Genomic DNA, 23,425 nt, shown 5'->3' with positions numbered 1-23,425 from the left:
AATTTTAGTCCTTACTCTACGTTAAGAGCTTTATGCATATTATCTTATAACCAACTGTATGAAGTATGTATTATTACCTCCATTTTACAGATGGAGGAAACCAGACTCAAAGTTTAAGAAACTTGTTCAAAGTTGCATGGTTAATCAATGGCACTTAGAGATTACTTGCTTTCTAGCCTTTCGATATCAAGGCAGGTACATAAAAAGATAATGAAATAGTTCCAGTTGTTTAAGTTTTAGAAGAAATCCTATTCCAATTGACGGTTTAATGATATTATTAATAGCAACTATTCATAAGACTTTCTATAAATGACATAATTGAAGATTCGTTAAGTGTCTTCTCTGTGTGTAAAAAACCTAGAATTTATAAACTTAACTGAGTTATCTAAAAATAACAATGCAGCTTTGCAAAAGATATCAAGTTTTTGGTAAAATTACTGGTTCCCAAAGACCGGATTTAGTTATAGCGCCTGTTCTTCTGCTTTTATGGGGGGGCTTCAATATTTTCTTCCCTAAAATATGAATAAGGCAAAGAGAAAGATAGGATTATTTCCCTTCTCTATAGAAAAAGGAGTCTTAGGCTATACTTACCTTTTTTTCTCCCTTTAATGTGAAATTAGAATTCTGGAATTTAGAAATAAATTAGAGCTGAAGAATAATCTTTACTTTTTTTAGTATAGATATTTTTTATTTACTTTTGTCTGGAACAAAAAAACCCCCAAGTAATTAGAAATGAGGCTAGGAAAGCCATTATGGGTAAAGAGAAAACTAAACCCAAGCTCTCTGCTGCCCTCTACATGGGATACTGTGAAATGCAATCGACAACCTGCTTTTTTCAACGTGGTATTAATATAAGGATCTTATACAGAGAAATACATAAACAATCTTTTAATCTGTAGAGAAATATGAATGACAGTAGACTTTGTATTTTCAGCCCTCGTGTAGCTCTCATGTTTTATATTACTAAGTTAAACATATAATTAAAAATCATATGATGGTATAAAAGGATTCCACAGTTCACAAGAACTATTTCAAGGGCTTTTTCTAAATATAAGAAAACTATGTTACACTTTAAAACTCTAGAGTTCAAGATTATAAATTATTATTATATACCTCACTAAAAATAGGTTAGTTAAAAAAGGAATTTCAAATTTTACTAAAAAAAACACTGAAGTATTAACAAAATAGAACTTCAGAGAAACCAGAATTCCAACCTATCTAGTAATGAGTTAAAGAAACAACAAAAAAGGCAATTGCATTTGGACTAGATGAGTATGTAAGAAGCTGATAATGAAGTTATATGTGGATCTGAATTTTTAAAACTTATTTGGATTAAAAATTTGAGTGTCTCCAAGCTTTACTAAAAATTTGGTTTGGGACAAGATCAATTTCGATCAATTAAATACTACTAGAAATACTATAAACAGAATAGTTGATAGGCTCAGAAGTTTGGTATTATCAAAACCATGGTTCTTTTGGCAATGATAACACAACGGCATATAAAATGGGGTATTGGTGCTGTTAGGTGTGACTTAATCTCAAGTACACAGGATAACAAATAACTTCCAGTAGAACGTAGATCACTTATGTTCATGTAACAAGATGTTACATGAGTGGGATTTTCCCCTGAAACTCAGCTAAGGCCAAAACCTGTAGATGAACAATGCTGTGTCTTGTTCCAGCCTATTATCTCAGCCCACTTTTTGCTTCGGTCATTGCCACAGCAACCAGCTCCACGGCAGCACCTTGCCTCAGCTGTACTGTGTGTGCTTGCTTTCCACCCTGGGCTTCTTGGGGCCAGTGTGTGGCATTTACATGTGTAGCCTGGTAGGGTGAGGGATTAACACCCCCCAGAACAACTGTTAAAAATGGAGCACAGGAGCTGGTGGATAAAAGCTCCCCTTTCAGTCCCTTGAGAAGGCAATTCTGTAGTGTATTTTACAAAAGGTCCCAGCAAGATCAAGCCTCAGTTGCCCACAGTGGTGACTAGCTTAGTTACACTTACATAAACTCAGGCTCTGATTTCTGGAGGGAACCTTGGATAAGACACTGATGCCAAGACTGGCCCTAGAGAATACAAACACAGGATGGGATTCTGGAATGGGTCACTCATGGGTAAAATGGTGAGAAGGACTATGGATATGGATTGCATCCAGATGGAGAGGCGAAGTCACGCAGCAGTGGTGGCAAGTGAACAACAGAGGGGCAATAGTAATTGTTAAGGATTGTTGAGCTGGCTGGCTTTTGTTAATTGCTTTAAAAGACTTGAAAAAGCAGCCGGTACATTCATAATGTTCTTGGTCATTATTGCAGGGAAGGGCCAAGTGGGAGCCCCTGAAATTTCACCGGCTCCACCTGGGCCAAGATAATAAATAGAAGGAAAATTGCACACCAGGAGAAAATGCAGAAATAGCCATCGAAGTTACGCCAGGCAGGAGTGGTAGTCTCCACTGTATCTCCATTCAGTTAATCTGTGTGCCTCCTACGATGAGAGGGAATGTGATGGCTAACAGTGGACTAGTGTAAACTTTATCTCAGCTACTGTGCAAGATGTAGAACCTTTACTGGAACAGATCAACACATCCTCTAGCATTTGGTATATGGCTATTGATCTGGCCCATGTGTTCTTTTCAACTCCCATTAGTAAGGAGGATCAAAAGCACTGAGCTTTTACGTGGGAAGGACAGCAGACTGTATTCTATGTCCCGAGGCTGTTAACTTTTCTGTTATCACAGAGTGTCCACAAGGACCTTTGTATCCACAGAAGAACACGTTAGTCTAATACACTGATGACATACTAACAGGACCTGGTAAACAGGAAATGGCAAGTATTGTGGACACCCTAAGAAGTCAAATGCATGCCATTAAAATTCAGGTGCTGCAACATTAGAGAAGCTTCAATAGGTCCAATGGCCTGATGTTGCACTTTGCATCCCCCAGTAGGAAGAAAGAGGCATGGCACTAGGTAGGGCTCTACCTGGTGGAGGGAACGTGTACTGCATTTGGAGATTCTGCTGACCCATTAATGGGGTACTCTGAAACGCTGTCAGTTCTGAGTGGGATCCAGGGGAGAAGGCTCTGTAGCAGGTCCAGGCTGTGGTGCGAGCTGCCCCAGCATTCTGATCAGGCTTGAGGCATCCATGGTAGATAGGGATGCTGGGTGATGTCTCTGGCAAGGCCAGGGGAGGACTGCAACGAAGATCTCCAGGTACTGAAGCGAGGCTCTGCTTTCCATGGCAGGAAACCACTTGCTGTGTGAACAGCAGCTCCTGGTGTGCTACCGGCCCTGGAAAGCCTGCTTCCTATAGTTCTTTGACCAGCTTTATCATTCAGTTGGTTCACTCATTAATACATTAGTTACACGTACATCTTTGACAGGTCTTTACTCTTTAAGGGAAAAAAAAAGCAGAGAGCAACTAGAATAGCAAAACAGAAAACCCAATCTACAACAACGTGAGGAGAAATGTTCAGTGACGAACCAGACAGCTGTGAGAACCATATGGTATCAAGTCTGTGCACAAAGAAGCAACGGGAAGGCCAGTGGGCTTCTCTGATGGTCCTGAGAATAGGGGAACCACCCACAATGGCATGCTAGTCTGAGAACAGTAGTCTAACCTGGGAAAGACTCTAAGGATCAAATTCTTAGGCTGAGGGCAAGAACACTGACATGCAAGGGGTTTATAGGTGCTACAGCAATCTGGGCCATAGCAGTGAGATTAACACTGCTCTGAGAAAAACTGCTAGGAGTAGGATCCAAATTGAGCATAACAGGACAATAGCAGCAAAGATAAGAAAAAGTCCAGATAAAAGAGAGAGGGAGCAGCAAAGAAAGACCTCAGAAAGCATGAGCCTGTATTTTTTAAAATCACTTTATGAAAACAATAGAAGAGGGAACTGATGAAGCTGAAAACAGGCTCTCTTGGCCCACTTCTCTCACCTAAAAATACAGGAAAATTTACTGCACTTAAAAAATGAGCAACACCATAGAGGTGCCTTGAGAAGATGTCCCTTGAAGAGCCCGTTTAGTTTCTGTGCCCTACAGCAGCCCAAGTGCTTTAAAGCCGCTCCATGCTGTATAGTTTGCACACTCATCCCAGTGGAGGAGAAGTGTTTCAAGGCAGCCCGTTCTGCACTTTGCTGAGAAAAGCAAAGGGCTTTCTATGAAGGACAAAACTTGCAGAATGGGTGTATGGGAGAGCATAAAGGTACTGCAGATCTTCAAAGAGCATCTCCACAATCCACAGCCTTCTTCCCAATAGTATTAACTCTGCATTTTTACAGCGTAGCATGTGTGTAGTTTTTGGCTATTACTGGTGTATTATTTGGGTGTGGGAGGGATGGGGTGGGAAGGAAGGGAGATGGGTAGGATCGTTTTTGTTAAAATTGGGCCTGATCGGGGAAATGAAACAATGGAAAGAATGAATAAACAACTAATGATTTGGTTCTGTGTCCAAAATATTTTATCTTTTCACAAAATGTCACTGGCAATCTAAATGAGGACTGTGAGAGACTGTTTAGAAGCTGTGAATGCCTGAAACTTATAAGCCACCGTGTTCCCTGCCTGAGCTTAATGCTGTTCCCAACAAAAGACTAACAAACTGCCATTTTGGGAACGGAAACTAATTAAGGAGGGAAAGTCTTTTATTGGAGCGTATACAAAGGCAGATCATTCTGTCTTAGAGGTGCTAATTATTAAAATTGACAAGAAGTCCCTTTTCCAATTGTTAAGTAATAAATATTAGCTTGTCCATCCAAGCCACTGGCTGAAGTATTTAGGGAGGGGAAGAGGAGGGGGCATGGGAGGTGTGAGAGTAAAGGGAAGGGCCCCTGCTCTTGGAACTTCTCTGTTTTTTGAACCTTGAACTCTGAAACTATTGGTAGCAGGGTTCAGTCACTGACAGCACAAGTTTATCGAATCACTTCAAGAGTTGGATTATTTCAAAAGACCTGGTCTCAGGAGAAGACTAAACTTTCATACTGGGGCGGTGGTTCACTTTAAAACACAAAAGTTTTTTAATTCTAAGAATTAACTAATACCCAAAATACTGTCCTGAATTATGAAATCCATCAGTTCTTGACATCATCAAGACCTGTATCTAGAACTCCATTGTAAAATCTTTTTAGGCATGTATTAGGCTTCTGTGAAAACTTTGTTTAAATGTAAACTTCATACCACACTGTCAGTTTTTGTTTTAATAAAACTATATATATTTGTAAAAAAAAAAAAAAAAAGAGCAACAGAAAAGAATCATGAGTTCCATTTAAACCTATTATAAAGAAAACAGAAAATGTGGAGTACAGTATCTCTATAGCATAAAATTAATTATGAAAATTATACAAGCTATGAAAGAACATAAAAACTCTGAAATTAGGTGAGTGGAGAAAAGAAAATGTGAAATAAAGTTATAGAACTAAGGAAAAAATTAAAAATCAAAGAAAATTATTTCAGAATGAAACAAATGACTAATACATTAAGAGAAAAAAGAGACAAAAAGGAAGATAAGTAAAGTAAAAAGGTATAAAGAGATTTAAAAAAGTGTTTTGAGAGAAAGTGACAAATATAAAAGATTTTTTAAAAATCCAAGCTAAGTATAAAGGACAGAAAGGGAAGACAAAACAATAGAATAGAAAAAAATACCAAAAACTGTAATTCAAGAAGAAAATGTTCCTAAAAGATGACTCGAAACTTCCCACTTATTATAACTTTTAAGAGTGGACTTGATGGCAGAAAACAATGGAGTAAAATATTTAATATATTCAAGGCAAGAAAATGTGAGCCATGGATCTCACATCCATCCAAACTAATCTTCAAGTAGAAAGACTGGAAACAAACTGATAGGAACATTCACTAACTCAGGGAATATGGTTCCCATGAACATTTCCTCTGAATTCACTCAACTCTAGAACAGGAGTCAGCAAACTTTTTCTGTAAAAATAGTAAATATTTTAATCTTTGCAGGTCATTTGGTGTTTGTCATAACTACTCAACTTCTGCCATTGTAGTGTTTTTAAAAGCAGCCACGCAAGTCTCAGGGGCCACAGTATGCTGACCCCTGTACTAGAGAATGAACCTCAGTAAACCAAAAACCTAGGAAGGTAGTGAGATAAGGACTGGTGCTGAGCATGAAATCTATATTTACTTGTAGAACTAAGACTAAGTGGTAATTATCAGAGGACACAGCATAGTTTGTAATGGCTAAATGCTCTGGCCCTTTAGATACAGCAGAACTATTTTTAAAAATGGAGAATGGTAAGTGTATATGAAAAGTACCTATTACTTTAAACGTATAAATTTAGAATAAAGAGATATTGCTTTAATCAGGGAAGAAGAGGTGCTAGTTAATTAAAATAATGCTGATAGGAATGAGCCAATTCACAATTACCAAACAGGAAACCAGAGGCGTTATATAAAGATAACCAATACAAACATGAACCTCCCTAAATATTGAAAGATAAATCAAAAGCACACAAGTAAAACAAAAAAGGAGAGAATAAAAGAGGACACATAATGAAAGATAGCATGCTATTAATAGTTTATTCAAGAAAGTGGGATCTACAAATATACCAGCAATTGCTTATATTTTTTAAAGGGGAGCATACACCATTAAAAAAAACCATTTTGTATGGAAGAAAGGAGTAGGGTAGAAGAGCCAGGATAGAAACAAGAATATTAAAGAACTGACTTTGAAATTGTATACAATTTTGTTACGTAATTATAAGAAAAATGAAACTTAAAAAAGTAGTAATTCTTTTTTTTTAAAAAAGATTTTATTGGGGAAGGGGAACAGGACTTTATTGGGGAGCAGTGTGTACTTCCAGGATTTTTTTCCAAGTCAAGTTATTGTCCTTTCAATCTTAGTTGTGTCGGGCGCAGCTCAGCTCCAGGTCCAGTTAGTTGCTGTTTTCTAGTTGCCCGGGGCACAGGCCACCATCCCTTGCGGGAGTTGAACAGGCAACTTTGTGGTTGAGAGGACACTCCAACCAACTGAGCCATCCGGGAGGCAGCTCAGCTCAAGGTGCCGTGTTCAGTTTTAGTTGCAGGGGGGACTCAAGGAATTGAACTAAAAAAGTAGTAATTCTTAAAAATTGAAAAATAAAGTTGAAAATAAAAAGAAACAAGTGAGTTGTTGACATAATGATACATAGAAAAGAACTAGTTCAATAATTTAAAAAGAGTGTATCTTGGGGCGGCCCGATGGCTCAGTTGGTTAGAGCGTGAACTCTGAACAACAGGTTCGATTCCCACATGGGCCAGTGAGCTGCACCCTCCACAACTAGATTGAAGACAACGAGCTGCCGGTGGGGCAGCTGGATGGCTCAGTTGGTTAGAGCGCAAGCTTTCAACCACAAGGTTGCCAGTTCAATTCCCTCAAGGGATAGTGGGCTGTGCCCCCTGTAACTAAAGATTGAAAACAGCGACTGGACTGGAGCTGAGCTGCGCCCTTCACAACTAGACTGAAGGACAACTTGGAGCTGATGGGCCCTGAAGAAACACACTGTCCCCCAATATTCCCCAATAATATTAAAAACAAACAAGAAAACCAGAGTATATGCTTGTACATCCTTTGTATATCCTTACTATAGTCTATGTGCAAAAACCGGAAGAATATAAATAATATAAAATGTTTTCAGTAATTGTATCATTTGTAGTCATGTAGACTGTTGTCCTTGAACCCTGGGTAAATCAAGTGAGTAATTATGTCAAGTGTCCCCCAGAACCCAGATTTTTGGTGCAGTTGAAAGAGATCCAGATGGTAAGATTGATGAGATTAAGTAAAAAACCCATTAGCCTCGAATTTGAATTATCAATATAAACTCATAATTGAAGTATCAATATAAACTCATAATTTATTTTACCTTAAAAAATTGTATTTCCTAGCTTTTTCCATTAAAAAGGCCTAGAAACAATGATCAGTCTAATAGCAAGTAGTTCACAATGCCCAGATTTTAGCCTCTACCACTTCCTAAGGAAATTAAGACTTTTAGAAATGACTGATTCCAAGTGTGGAGCAGGGAAAAAAAAAGAAAGTTATGAGGTGTGATCACAAAATACAGTGAATGTTTAAATTTTAAAAAATTTATTACAGTAAAAGACACACTGCCATTAACCCCCCTCAAAATACACCTGTCACATCAAACGGACATAGGAAATCAAAACACTATACACCTTAAATTATACATAATTATTTGTCAATTATATCTTAATAAAACTGGGGGTCGGCGAAGGACACAGAACCCATCCTCATGCAGCATCCAGTGGGCAAAGAAGGGGTAACTGGATCATAGAGTAATGACCAAAATGGATCAAAACACAACAAATGTGTTCAAATCCATGATTTCATAATATTATGAAGAAAAAAATCAATCACTTTTAGAGAATGTTAATGAATAAAACGCATTATTTTTTGTCCCACTTTTATTATAAATCAGAACCTCAGAGTAACCAAATGGTTGGTGAGGGGTGTTTGCTCTTTGTAGAAATATCCCAGATAATAAACACAGGGCTGATAAAAGCACAATCTCACAACTTTGCAACCTCCAGCGAATAAACTGATCTAGGTAATGATGATTAATTTTTAAAACATCACAGAAAGATGTTATATATCCCCTGGAGCAAGTGCACAGCCCAAAGCAATCTCTAGAGCTAACCACCAATTTATCAGAAATACAGGGAATAGAAGAACATAGGGATGCAATCATAAATATTCAGGCTGGGGAAAGCTCTGCAGGAACAAAGACATGGTTTCTTCAACAACTACAACAAAATTGTAAGAAAACAGAGAGGAAACTTGTAGATTAAGATACTTAAAGAGATATAATGAATCACAATGTATGGACCTTATATGAATTCCAATTTAAACAGACAAAATGAAAAAAAAAATGTGTAAGACAACCCAGGAAAGTGAACAACTGAATCTGATGATAGAGGTGAAATGACACAATAGGACTTGCTTCAAAATAATCCAAGGGAGCGGAGGTGTAAGTGGAGAGATGGGACTAGACCTACCTCATTGCATATTTGTAACTGCTGAAACTGGGGTGAAGACAAGGATTGTCTTTAATTAGATTTAACCGTGATTTTTATTGTAGCAAACTACAAACACTGTCTTATTTCCGTAATGATTTGTTTTGAAGCATACCTAAAAACACTCAGGGTTGCCACTTCATATTTTTGCTTTCTTTGAATATTTAAAAAATGTAACTAAAACTGTTTTGCAAAAAACCTAACACTTAAAACACAACTCTTCTATAAAACATGTGCACGCACACGCGCCCATGCACACACACAACAAAATCTGCCTTGTTGGATTCGCTAAAATGTTAATGGGGCAGATCTATAAAAATTTAATTTTTAGAAAATGTCTTTAAGAAGTAAAAGCATCTGCCATCATTAAACACAATGTCAAACTATTTTTTTTAAAATCTCTCTAAAAATGTATAACTTTTTTATAACAATCATTTTAAAAAGGTTCCTTTTTAAAATTTTTTTACAGAACCAAGGTGGTTCCATAAAATTTGTCCAATGACAGAAAATGGAATACGTAATTCCAAAGATACCAAGTTTTATACTCAAGGACAAAATTATTTTTAAGTGTGCACTGAGTTTCAATTTTTCATAGGTCACACACATCTGAGTTATAGATGAGTTGCTCAGCTTGCATGGTTTTTTATAGAAAAAAATTTGATCTGACATTTACAATTCAGGAGATTTCACATAAAATTCAGATTTCAACAGTGCTACATGCAGCAATGGGCTACAGCACAGTACCAGCTGCCTTTTTCAGCAGGGGTATGCGTTCTCCTTTTCACCACAGCCCCTATCGAAGCTCCTTTCCTTGCACATATTATAGGCCTGGTCTCCTTAGACTTTTGAGTTTGTGATCACCAGTTACAGCCTAACATTGTTCTGAAGGAGGTTTCCTCCCCATTCTTAACAAAGAAGTAGAATAGAAAAAAGAGGTGGTAAGAGCCAATATCATTCAGTTTTATACTTAAAAATGAAAAAAAAAAGTATCAGCATTCTTTATTCTTCTAGCACAGAAATAAATGATATCTGCATATTTGTAAATGCTTTTTTTTGACAGAGCAGTTAAGGCTTACCTTCAGATCAAGGCTGCTAAGGCTTACAACATCATCATCTTTCGCTCTTCGTTTTCTTTTCTGTGAGAAAAAAAATATTTCATCCTTATATAGAAGAAATAAATGTTATTCCACTAGGCAAACACTCCATATGACTACAAAAATCACTTTAAAAAGTGGAGCCTTTGGCTCTATTTATAACAATACTTTTGTGAGGGATGCTTATAAATTATCTCTACCAAATATACTGTCTAAATAGTTCTCCCTCTAAATCATCTCTGTGAAGTGATTCCACCCTATTAAAAAATTACCTGTGTAAAGTTTTTCACAACAGAACACTTATGTAAGACAAGGGCTGTCTGTACTTGTTAAAAGTAAATATGTTTTATATATAAAGGCAACAAGTTTTGTTTAAAAAGGAACACATATTATTTATTCTATGGGAGGGAGGTGTCTTCACTAGGAAAAAATATCCTTTTCTCATGGCCTAAAGTAATTAAGATTTGTTGTCTGCAGTGAGATTTATCAACTGGAAGATAAACATGCTCGTCCTGGAATACCTTCAGTCATTCATTGCCTTCACTCAGTCCTACTGGCACAAGTAGAGGCAAAACTGTGTACACAGCTTTAATTTCTGGTCCTTAATCAATATTGAAGAGGAATCTTTAAGTGGCACTTCATTCTCCCATATCCCAAAATATCTTTTCAGATACTTGTGATATAGCTTAGCTCTTGTGAACTCTCAAAACTGACCAGCCAGAGCTCTCTTCCAGGACCTGGCCCCACCTTGAGGAGAAACTAGTGGGAGCAGAATCAACATCATGCACGACAGGAACAACAAAGGAAAGATAAAGTCCAGACAGAAGTGGGGAAAACATATGGAACCAGTTAGTCTCAGAAGCAAGCCACTATGAAAACAAAAGAGGGAGCTCTATGAAGTTAGAAAAGCTATCTGAACCAAGCTTCCTTGTGAAAAGTTCAGAAAAACTAAATTCACATTAAAATGAACAGAAAATTCTCCAAGTCAAATCTTACACAAAATAACTCTAAAAAAAAAAAAAAAAGGAGAATAAGGGGCAGAATAACATTCCTACAGGGGATGAAACGTTCAAAGAAGCAGAGAAAAACTATAACATACTATTTCAAATTTAGCTAAAAGACATTAAGAAAATTATATAAAACATAAAAGAACAATATAAACCAGAGTGAGAAGAAAATAAAAAATGAGGTGACAGAACTCAAGAAATCTTTATTGATCTTAAGGTCATATCCAGAAGATGCAGAAAAGTATGAATAATAAGATCCTAACTTTGAAATGCAGACTAAGCAAAAATTCTGCATATGTGTATCTTATCTGTGAGGCTGTGTATATATTCATAAATAACTATATGAGCAAAATATAGAGGGAAACATATGGTGGTGTTGACATGGGTTAGACTGAAGGTTGGGGGGGTGTAAGGGCTTATATGGGAAAGAGAATGGAGGAGGAAACTGTCAGGCAAAAAGATTGTACTGAGGGGGGAAAAGCACACACAAGATCTACAAGATCATATTTATGCATTTATACAAAATTGTCTGTGTGTGGGCCTATGTAGGAAGAAATTTAAGATTTTAAACATTCTACTGTATTTTCTTTTAAATATTTTAATTGTGCATTTCCTATTTATATGTTCAATCCACCTAGAATTTATTTATTTATTTGTAATTAAAGTTTATTGGGGTGACAATATTAGTAAAGTTACATAGATTTCTGGTGCACAATTCTGTAATACATCATCTATGTATCACATTGTGTGTTTACCACCCAGAGTCAGTTCTCCTTCCATCCATACATTTGATCCCCTTTACCCTCATCTACCACCCCCAAATCCACTTAGAATTTATTTTGTATGTATGTGGTGTGAGGTAACATAGCACGTGTCGACCCGCCCAACACCATTCCTTCATCATGCTTATGGTACAGTACGTTCTCATATATATGTGGTCAGTTTCTGGGGTCTCTGTTTTGTTCCATCAGTCTACTTATGTATACTTGCACCCATATTAAGCTGTGTAATTATTGCACCTTTGCAGTATGTCTTAACAGCGAATAAATAAGTCATATGCTCCCCAAACTGTACACCACTTTCGCTGTTTTGGACCTCCTACTTTTCCACTTGAATTGTAGAATGAGATCTATTACAATCCAGTGGGATTTCTATCAGAATACACTGAATTTATGCATTAATTTGGGGAGAATTGACATTTTTATGCTATTGAGTCTTTCCTTGCATGAGTATGGTATGTCTCCACTTAATTAGGTGTTCTTTTATTAATGCTTTCCAGTATTTTCCATTAAAGTCTCACAGATATTTGCGTAGATTTATTCCTAGATTTCAAAATTGTTTTTATTTCAGTGAAAGCATCTTTAGGGATGGCAGGTTAGCTCAGTTGGTTAGAGAGTGGTGCTGATAGCACCAGAGATGCCGGTTCGATCCCCGCATGGGCCACTGTGAGCTGTGCCCTCCTTTAAAAAAAAAGAAAAGCATCTTTAAAAATTATAACTTTTTATTGCTAGTATATATACATTCTATTAATTTCTTTTTATACCTTTTATAGCCGATAACCTTGCTTGAACTCTTATTATTAGTTCTAACAACTACTATTAATATTCTCTTGGATGCTCTATATAGACAATTTTTCTACATATTTTCTCTAAGTAATGTCCTCACACTGTCATTTCCTTTCTAGTTTGTATACGACTTGTTCTCCGGTCTTACTGTACTGGCTAGGAGCACTAATACAAAGCTGAACAGATATGGTGACAACAGTCTTTTTTCTAACTTTGAAAGGAATGTTTTAACCATTTTATCATTATATATGTTGTTTGTGGTAGGTCTCAGACTACGGGAAGTTTTCTATTCTATTCTTGGTTTGCCAAGAATTTTATCATGATTGGGTGTTGATTTTATTTTTTTCCACTCTTATCTTTCCTTCTATTTTCTTTGGTTTACTCTATTGTTCTTTGTCTAAGTTCTTAAGTTAGATACTTAATTTTTGTTCTCTTCTTAAACTATGTATTTAAAAATTATAAATCTTCCTCTTAGAACTCAATTGCATTCCAAAAATTTTAATACATAAACCATGAGATATGTTTTGTCATGGGAGACCTCTACAAAAGTGTTTTCACAAGTGGGATGCACCCTTCCCAGAGGATATGCAAGATACCTTCTCTGCAGTACACGAGAAAAATATCAGAATTTTTATTTTTATGTATTTCTTAATCCTTAAAAGCTTTACTAATATTTAACATGCAGATGATGAGCTCATCACCGCTCACATTATAAGGTTAAAGACAATGGCGAACTAATTAGATCCAATAAGAAAAAGTCCCAAACTGTGAAATTATCATGGCTATTTGAAATATATATTTATGTTCACTATCATTAACCTCAGTCTAAGTGAGTACTGTGCTTTAAGATATTAGCTAATAATGGTGGTACACGCCTAAAAACTGTATCGGGGTACACGTATCGGGGTCAAAATAGTTTTGCTGATAGGCTTGCAAAATCAAGTTTGGAGACACTTCTAAACTTTTTCTGTTTAAGTTTAGGCTCGTCAGCTAGTAAGGAAAGGGACCAAGATGAAAAAGTTTCAAAGGAAAATGTAAAATTGTATTAAAATCAGAAGACTTTCTATAAATGCTTTACTGACGAATTAATTCATGTAATCAGTATAAGACTACAAGAATCTTGAACAGGAGTCCCCAACAGAAATATAAATTAAAGACAAAGAACAGAATACAAATTAAATAAGCATTGCTGAACCCATCAGCAACACATGCACACAAATGAAGTTTGGCAAACTAGAAACAGATCTTTGCCATTTCCCCAAATTTTCAAGAAAAGCGTAAGAATCATGCTCTATTTGTACATACTTCATTTATATGAGTTCTATGAAATAATGAGTTTTTAATTACAAAAAAATCAATTTTGTGGTGTCCCTTTGCACAAAGTTAGATGCCTCTATAAAGTCTCATTCTAAAAATAATGAAGCAGTCCCTCTATACTAAAATAATTAATAACAAAATAATTCATTCATCATATATACTTTTATATTTTTCAACCAAGAAAAAAGCTGTTAGAGCATGCACATTAAAACCACTTCACCTTTCATAATATATTCTCTTAATTTTAACACTGTTAGGAATAAAAGAAAGGATTTCATAGAGTTAAAGGTGAATAGGTCTGGTACTTTTCAAAATACATTTTATATTTAATTGAAATAAAAATTTCTTTCAGTTTGTTTGCAGAAAAGAATTAGGCTGCCAAAGATGTCAAGAGCTCTGTATCTCAAGATATTCAGAAGTACAGACAAATGAGCTGTACACCAGACTGAAAGACAACCCAGGAATTAATTCTACCTAATGTCTTGAAATAAAAACACCCAGGCATCTACTCACCAAAGTGAAGTCCCAATGTGGGCCAGGTGTTAAAAATGTGAAAGAGCTATCTCTCCGAAGGGAGTATCTGTTAATAGAAAATAAAAACAATAAATAGAGTAACTTTAGTAAAGCACTAGACAGATAAAAAGCTATCCTCTTCATAGTTTCAAAACTGTTTAAAGTAGCCGTTTATAGTCATCCAATCCTAGAAATAAGAGGGAGTGTATGCAAAAAAAAAAAAAAATCAGGTTTTGGTTACTCTCAGAATCTCTACAGAGGTGGCAGAGCCTTTATAAAATTAGTGAATAGATTAAGAGTACTTAAAGAAAATAATTCACCAAACCAAGCAGTTCATTGTAGGAACATATACATGGTTCAATTATATGAAATTTCATTATATATTGCACAAATAAGTTAAATAAAAACAGTAAATGACACAAAAAATTATTTGATAAAATTTAACATTCGTGCCTAATATTTTAAAAATAATAAAAGCATACTCTTTAATATAATAAAACAAATGCATTTAATTTATATGTCATATTAAATCTCTTTCATGTACTGATTTTTTAAAATTATGATTTAATAAACCAAATAAAAAGCTCTGAATACTACATCTGAGACAAAGGTCAGACTCCGGTGAGATTAAAATTTGACTAGAATTTTGTTCTTTATTAAGTGACAGATTTTTCTTGTGTCATCTTTTCATTCAACGTAAAGAAATAAAGAGAATCCTTATGACAAAAACCTGTCTTCACCTTTTATAAAATATAAACCTCTGTTTATAAAACATACAGAAAAATTGCAAAATAGAACTAGCACAGGAAATGAAGATAGTTTATAAACTATACTTATTGTCAATTGCTTCAGATGTAAATAAATATACTATTTTTTTCTCCCTTGTAAAAAATGAAGATGAACCAAATGAGAAAAGCAAACGCTACTTATTCCAAGTATGCTATAGGAAGGGAGTCAGCCACCATCGCCTGTGTTTAGGCAGACTCAAAAGCAGGCTAACGGGGGCCAGCCCGGTGGCTCAGGCAGTTGGAGCTTCGTGCTCCTAACACCAAAAGGTGCTGGTTCAATTCCCACATGGGCCAGTGCCAGATGGCTCAGTTGGTTGGAGCATGAGCTCTCAACCACAAGGTTGTCGGTTCAACTCCCGCAAGGTGGGCTGTGTCCCCTGCAACAATAACTGGACCTGGAGCTGAGCTGCACCCTCCACAACTAAGATTGAAAGGACAACAACTTGACTTGGAAAAGTCCCAGAAGTACACATTGTTCCCCAATAAAGTCCTGTTCCCATTCCCCAATAAAATCTTAAAAAAAAAAAAAAAATAAAATAAAAAACCCCAAAAAACGCAGGCTGAAAAGGGAAAGCCTTATAGCAGAAAAAAGGGATGACTTCAGATATGCCGATTCGAGGCTGTAGCAGGGGAGCTGCAGGCAGGCTAACTATTAGGTTGGTGCAAAAGTAACTGGGGTTGGCCCATTGCAGGGAGGGATCGAACCAGCAACCTTGGTGTTATTAGCACCACGCTCTAACCAATTGAGCTAACGCTCTAACCAATTGAGCTAACCGGTCACCCCCGTCTTTGCAATTTTTAACCTTTTAAACCGCAATTACTTTTCTACCAACCTAATAGAAGGACGTCATCCTACGTGATTGATTAAGGGTGCAGTCTGGCTTACTCTAGTTGGTTCTAAGTTAGAAGGGAGAACAAAAATTAGGGAAGCTCGTAGTTATTTATCAAGTCCTGGTCATTTGGGGCCAATTGTTATAGAAGTTATTGTTTAACTTCTTGGATTATCAAGTGCATTATCCATCTGTAAATTCTGTCTCCATCCTTGATCCTCATGGTCTTTGTTCACTGTAAGTTACAGAAACACCACAGATGGCTGTTTTTTCCTACAATAATTTACAAGCTTAAATCAAATACAAGGGCTCCTACAGTTTTCAAAGCTAAATATAAAGCAGAAGTTTGTTTATATTTTGGCAAGGAGAACAGGGAAAAGGGCTACAGGAGAAAGAGGATGTCAAAACGGCTTCACAGAAGAATTAATAAAGTAATACTAATGGAGAATCAAAGAGAAACAGCAATTAGCACAGCATACAAGAGCCAGGAAGGCCCTTTGTGCAAAGGGAATAGCATGTGTTAAGGAGTGAAAAGAATTCTATTCAGGAAACTGCAAGTAGTCCCTTATGCTTGAGAATCAAAAGAAATAAGGAAGGGCTAGATCATGATAAAAGGCCTTACATACAACCCTTAAAGAAAATGTATGGATTTGATCTTGAATATGCATGGCCGCTATCAGCTACTGAATTCTAAGTAAGGAGAAGGATGGATTGGAAGAAGGCAAGATTGGTCAGAAAGACCAGTTAGGAGGCAGCTCCAATACTGCTTAAAATAATGGTAAGGGGCTGAGCAATAGCAGTGAAGTTTGAGAAGAAATTAGGGCTCCATGACAACACGGGTAGATTTCCCTTTTCCTCCCTATGCCTGCTCAGTTATTACCAAGGTTCCTAGCATAGTGAAATATGATGTCACAAATAATAACTAGAAATAGATGCAGAAAGATCTTAAGGTATTTAAAGCAAATATTTTCTAAATATTATTTGGGAAAGATTTGCTAAATAACAAAAATTCCACCAAGTAAATTTTAAAGATCTAATTGGCTTTATTGAACGATTCATGAATTGGGCAGCATCCATCTAGCCAATAGAAAGGAGTTCCTCCCAAAAGATGTACAAAACGGAAGGTTTTTAGAGGCAGAAAGGGGTGGGAAAAGGACCTTATTAGTAAAGAATGCAATGTTTCAGGCAGTTACCTCCTGAGGGGAAGGGACCTATCCTATCAGACAGATCATCTCACTAGTGCTGACCAGGTAATTCCGCATGACCTGGTTAAAAGGTTACATTCCTGGGAAGCTGAAACTGCAGTTAGGTTAAGTAGTAAATCTTAGTTTGCTGATGTGGAGCTAGGCACAACTGACTCCATTCTGGGTCTGTTGTGTCTATTCAACAAATTAAAACACAGTAAGCCTTGTATTACTCTTGGAGCTCAAAAAAATATTTTTAAGGGTCTCTTTAGTGGAGCAAGTTAACTTAAGGAAATGATTTTGCCACTGTAGAAAAATCAAGCAACAATGAAGAAAACAGTATGATTTTTGATAAAACACTGGAATAAGGTTTTTAAGTTACACAAAAGACATCTGAAATATATTATAATTCATATGGCTAAACATACTTAGCTGTATTATAAACAAATGCTACAAGATTATAGGGAAAACAGGACCTTCATACCACAAGTCCATACATCACACTTCATAAAAACAAATACCATTATGATCTCACTTAATATGTGGAATCTAAACAACAGAATAAACAAGCAAACGAAACAAAAATAGACTCAGAGATATAGAGGAAAAACTAATGGTTGCTAGATGGGAGGGGGAGAAGGTGAAGGGATTAAAAAGTACAAACTGGCAGTTACAATATAGTCATGGGGATGCGAAATACAGTATGGGGAATACAGTCAATAATGTAAAGATTATATAGGTGCCAGATGGGTACTGGACTCATCAGGGGGATCACTTCATAGACTGTGTAGATGCCTGACCACTGCGCTCTACACCTGAAGCTGAAGTAGAATAATATTGTATGTCAACTATAATTAAATATATATGTGTGTACGTATATATACACATATATATACATATATATGTCACGGGATGTAAAGTACAGCATAGGGAACATAGTCAATATTATTGTAACAGCTATATACAATGTCAGAGGGGTAGTAGATGGGGAGGGCATCACTTTGTGAGGGGTGTAAATGTCTATTACGTTTTGTACACTTGAAACTAAAAACAAACAAACAACAACAACAAAAAAAAACACTGCTCGAGGGAAGTGTTACATACTACATGGTTAAACAGATCCTTCAATTGGAGACAGGGCTGAGAAAGCAGCAATTGTGATTTCTCAAACTATTTTTAATTTAATACAAATATTTATTACAAAGTAGTAATCATACTGGCACTTAAAATATTCAATAAACACTGCCTTTTAGGTATAAGACAAGTGTTAAGGAGAATACAAACCAAAGCTTTTTTTATTTATTCCCTAGAATTGACCACAGTGACCTCAGAATGAATTCGATGTCTGAAAGCTGGAAAGAAAAATAGTTCTTAGGAATTTTAAACAGGTTAAACTGGAAAAATATTTCCAATTGGATGGCAAGATTCTTTCCAGCACTAGCTGTAATCAGCTTTATAGTAATGCTATTTTTTCCTATTCCAATAACAAGTAACTATTTATTTTGAATACCCATGGAAAAAAGTAACCCAAAAAACAAATTGTGTCCAGAAAGCATGTGAGACAGTGCCAACTTTCAAAAATCTTGGAAAGACACAGTCATTTTTTACAGGGGTCATACTCAAAATGTAAAAGCTATTTTAAATCCTTGTGGGAAAAAAAATTTTTTTGATTTCACAAAGCATTACAATTATAACTGCCCTTTCTACAAGATACCCAATACAGTCCATTTAGAGGGGAGTTTAAAGGCTGAAATAAGAAGGGATGGTCCTTCCTCTTTTCAAGAATTTTTGTCCAAATCCCTTTTACATACATCTAAATAATTATAACACTTAAGGCTTAAGAATAAACTAATACATGAAGGAACTAGCTGGGTATATAAAATTGTGTTTCCTATTATTAACCTCTTTGGGATTACTCCTTGGCCTCTAACATACTTCCTTTCATATTATTTGGTATGTTTTCAAACAATGTATATTATTTCTACACTAAGTTAGTGTTAGTCTAAAGAAAGCAATGATGAAGTTGTTCAAAAAGGGAATTATCCTGTTAATTCATTCTTAAGCCAAATGATATTTTCAGAGGTTATGATTTGTGTCACTGCCCTCCCCTATCCTGGTAGATAATTAAGAGCTGAATTGGAATTATAAATGGCAGAAAGGTACCTCAATGAATATTTTCATAAAGTGTACCACACCACATAAGTGAGATTACTCTTCCAATTACAAAGGAAACAAGCTACAAAAACATAAAGATACTGGCTTATAATAAGGAAGATATTTAGGGGTTTACAATGAAAAACAACCAAAATGAGTTAGCAAAGTAAAGTTTTTAAAAAGCAAGCAAAACAGAAGGACTAATGATAGGATTATAGCAGTGTAAGTCATTGAAATTAGCAAGAAGGAAGACTTGAGGCATAGGGACACCCAAAATATGACAAAGTGTAACTGAAAATTATTTGGGATGCCCCCAGATCTATTGAGAATTCCTTCCTATGTGAAAACAAGAATACAGTATAGTACTGAAATGTAGCTGTTGGGCTAAGGAAGTTGCCCCCACACACCACAAGTGCAACTCAAATACCTCAGCCTAATTACAAAATACTACACATAACTGAAAAAAAACTAAAAAATGTTAAGATTAACATTTTACCATGAATGTAGAAAGAATGTAGAAATAGTAAACTATTCTCTATTGTTAAACATTTGTTGATTCTGGGGATGCTAACTATTCGGGTTCTCAGTTTCTTTGCAAATCAGGCAAAACAAAAAGATAATCATCATGGAAACAATTCATTTATTCGGGTCAGTCTCATGTAATAGACATCTCCTGCTTTTTTGACTGCTCAGCATCTTTGTTATTAAGGAACTGTCTCTTCTCCTACCTCATAAAGATTCTGGGAGAGCTGATAATCATATCTCCCCTACCACGTGGGGTTTGTCACCTGTCTCAAAGTCCCAAACAACAGATACAGCTTAGAACAGCTCTAGTCTAGAACACAGTTAAGCATGTAGAAACCAGCACACATACATTCCAAACGTCGCATTAGAGCCTTTGTATTATGCCATTCTAACATACTTACAGGTTGCCCTGCCCACAACATCAAATTCAGGAGCAAGGGTACGAGGCACAATGACAGCAGCAAGTAACAGTGAGGAAATAAAAAAAAATCTAAAAACATACATCATTAAAAAATCTAGTAGGCTTTGAAAAACAGTTTGGCAATTCCTTAAAAAGGTGAACGTAAGTTTACCAAGTGACCCAGCATTCCACTCCTAGGAATCTACCCTAGAGAAACAAAAACATGTCCACAGAAAGACCTGCATGTAAACGTTCCTAGCAGCATTATCTATAATAACCAAAATTGGAAACAATTCAAATCTCCAACCACTGGTAAATGGACTGACAAAATGTGGAATATTCATTTCACACAGTAGAATCCTCTTTAGCAATAAAAAGGAATGAAAATATTGATGCATGGATAACAGGAAAGACATGCAGATGCAAAAGATTACATATTGCATGATTCCATTTATATGATATCCAGAAATATAAATTTATAGAGATGGAAAGCAGATTAATGGCTGCCTAGGCCTGGGGGTGGGAGTGGGGACTGTCAACAAACTTGAGGTCATCTTTGGGGTGATGAAATGTTCTAACAGTGGACTGTGGTGATGGTTGCACAACTATAAATTTACTTATAATCACTGAATTGCACACTTACAATGGATGAATGTTATGATATGCAAATTACATCTCAAACTGTTAAAAAGTGCAGCCAGCTGATGTGGAAGCAAATAGTCTTAGGAGCTAGTGGACATCCTTTTATTTTTAGCAACTATTAATATTAACAAACAGTAATAATAATGACAGTCCTGGCTCAGTTTTTTGTTTATAGGCCCTAATGTAATTTAAAATGTTTTGAAAAACAGTCCACCCAAAAAGTTAAGTTACCTTAAAAGGAACAGGAACCCTCAGATCTGAGTTATAAAACAGCTAGCCTTGCTTGAGACTTTACCTTAAAACCCTGGATATTCATTCTACAAGTCATCAATTTTATTGGAAAAACAAAATTCAAAGAGTAAGACTGTCACTACTGGTACATCATAGGTCACGGTATTATCTTTCTACCAATGGATAGAGTCTGTTAAAAGGAAAATATTATACCCTTAAAAGGATCACTATATGTTTATATTCCAGCCATACAGGTGACATGTAATGTTCAATGGATTCTCCTAAGGCCCCAACGGGCAGAAACAGAATTATGCAAATGTTATTAAAATATTTATGTTTGCAAAGAGGAGCTCCTTGAAAGTGGCTATGTGAGTCAAAGTAATTGCTTCACTGATTAATATTACTAACACAAATCTTTCGAGACATACAGTGGAGGACGCATGGCAAATAGAACATTAAATTAGGAGTTTGGAAATACAGGACAAAATCTGCCCAGTATTTAGCCGTGACATTTCATTGAGCTTTAAAAAGCCTAATATACAAAAGAAGCTGTACTAATTAATTTCCATGGCCTCCTCTTTCAATACTAAAATGGATGAGTCAATGGTTTTCTATAATCGCAGCAACAAATTTTGCTGAATGCTTACTATGGACCAGGCACTACTCTAAGCACTTCAGATGCGTATATGAGTTATCTGCATTAACTCACAATCCTCACAGCGACTCTACAAGGCAGGTATTAGGACCACTCCCACTTCATAAATGGAGCTGGGGCCATGCATCACCTAACTTGTCGGTGACAGAACCAAGATTCACGTCAGGCAGTCGGGCTCCGGCATTGTTAACTGCTGGGTGTCTGTCAGAAGTCGCCGCGCTCGGGTGACAATCCCTCTCCCCCTACCCGACAGGCTCCTGGACAGGTTCAGCCTCCTCATTTGCATGTTTCGGAACCGCCCCCATCCCAGCCAGTACAGGCTGGCGCCGAGAGCCGGCCCCCCGCGGTCAGCCCGCGCTCCCCACTTGAGGGAGGTCGGAGGAGGAGGGTGACCGGCGCCTGTCCCCCTCCCGGGCCTCGGACCGCCTGCCTGGGTCCCCAGTCGCTGCTGCTCCCTGCGCTCACCTGCCGGCAGGCTCCGGGCGGGGGTTGTCCGGCGAAGGCCCCGCGGCGCCGCCCGCGCAGAGCTCGGAAGCCCGGCGGCTTCGCCTCCGCGGTTGGGGCTGCTTCTGGGCCGCCAGCTCGGGATCCATGGCGCGGAGGGGGGTGGGGCGGTGGCCGGGTGCCCGGGAGGCCCTCAGGGACGGGCACCGCGCCGGACCACTTCTGCTCGCAGAAAAGTTTCAGTCAGGAGCGCGCCGCCGCAGCCGCCGCCATCTTCCGGGGTTTGAAAATGGCGGCCGCGTTTCGACCAGCCAATCAGGGGACAACGGGCAGTTGCTAGGAAACGAGTCCCTCCCCTCTCTCTACCCTTCCTGTTGCTCAAGCAGAAGCAGGAAAGGAAGGATGGTTGGAGGGAATATCCCTGCAGATTAGTGAGTGGCCTTGGATTTAATTCTGACTCCATTCCTGAATCTTCAAGGCCTGATACCTCTCACTGTTACTAGGACTTTCACTGCAGGCCAGGGCACAAGAGAGGTTAAAAGTAATGACTTAAGATGAGGTTTGTTTATTGGCCACCTACCTGCTAAATTATTCATGTAAGATAAATCCCCAGTTACCAAAGGTAATGGAAATGTGTTTTCAGGGCTGTCTCTAGGAAACCAGTAAAATCTAATCATGAGCCCTTCTGTCTCCCAGTGCGGAAGAGACAGTCAGCAAAAGAGTAAAGAAGGCAGCAAAATGCACATCGAATAAGGACTTTCTCAAATAAAAAAAATGCTAAATAGTACATTCTTTGATTTTAAATATCGCTTTTTATGTATCCAAGGCTTTAAAAGTAACCTCTCCTTTGACACTATTCTATTCCTGGGATTCTATTCCTGGGAATCTGTCCTAGGAAATAAAATTATATGTGCAGTGAAGGGTGGCAGAATATGCCAGCCCCACATGTGCTACTTTGGCATTAGGATCATTTTGAACTACAGGCACTTAAAGAACACCAAGTGTGGGAAGGACACTCTGGCCTCCCGGTGTCTTCCTGAAAGCAGGAGCT

The 23,425-nt window shown here is 37.2% G+C and overlaps 1 protein-coding gene across 1 annotated transcript in view; it reads right to left on the bottom strand.

Moving 5' to 3' along the window:
• The window catches only part of NET1 (neuroepithelial cell transforming 1), a 37,617-nt gene extending 14,958 nt beyond the window's left edge, over positions 1–22,659 (bottom strand). The window contains exons 1-3 of the mRNA XM_033100704.1: positions 22,396–22,659; positions 14,522–14,588; positions 10,102–10,161 (exon numbers count right to left, since the gene is read on the bottom strand). Coding sequence (XP_032956595.1) covers positions 10,102–10,161; positions 14,522–14,588; positions 22,396–22,523 — 255 coding nt within the window. The 5' untranslated portion in view covers positions 22,524–22,659. The remainder of the gene's footprint in view (positions 1–10,101; positions 10,162–14,521; positions 14,589–22,395) is intronic.
• Between the last annotated feature and the right edge of the window lie 766 nt (positions 22,660–23,425).

The sequence above is a fragment of the Rhinolophus ferrumequinum genome (assembly GCF_004115265.2).
Source record: "Rhinolophus ferrumequinum isolate MPI-CBG mRhiFer1 chromosome 5 unlocalized genomic scaffold, mRhiFer1_v1.p scaffold_110_arrow_ctg1, whole genome shotgun sequence".
NCBI lineage: Eukaryota > Metazoa > Chordata > Mammalia > Chiroptera > Rhinolophidae > Rhinolophus > Rhinolophus ferrumequinum.
This window is presented reverse-complemented; position numbering and strand designations above follow the sequence as displayed.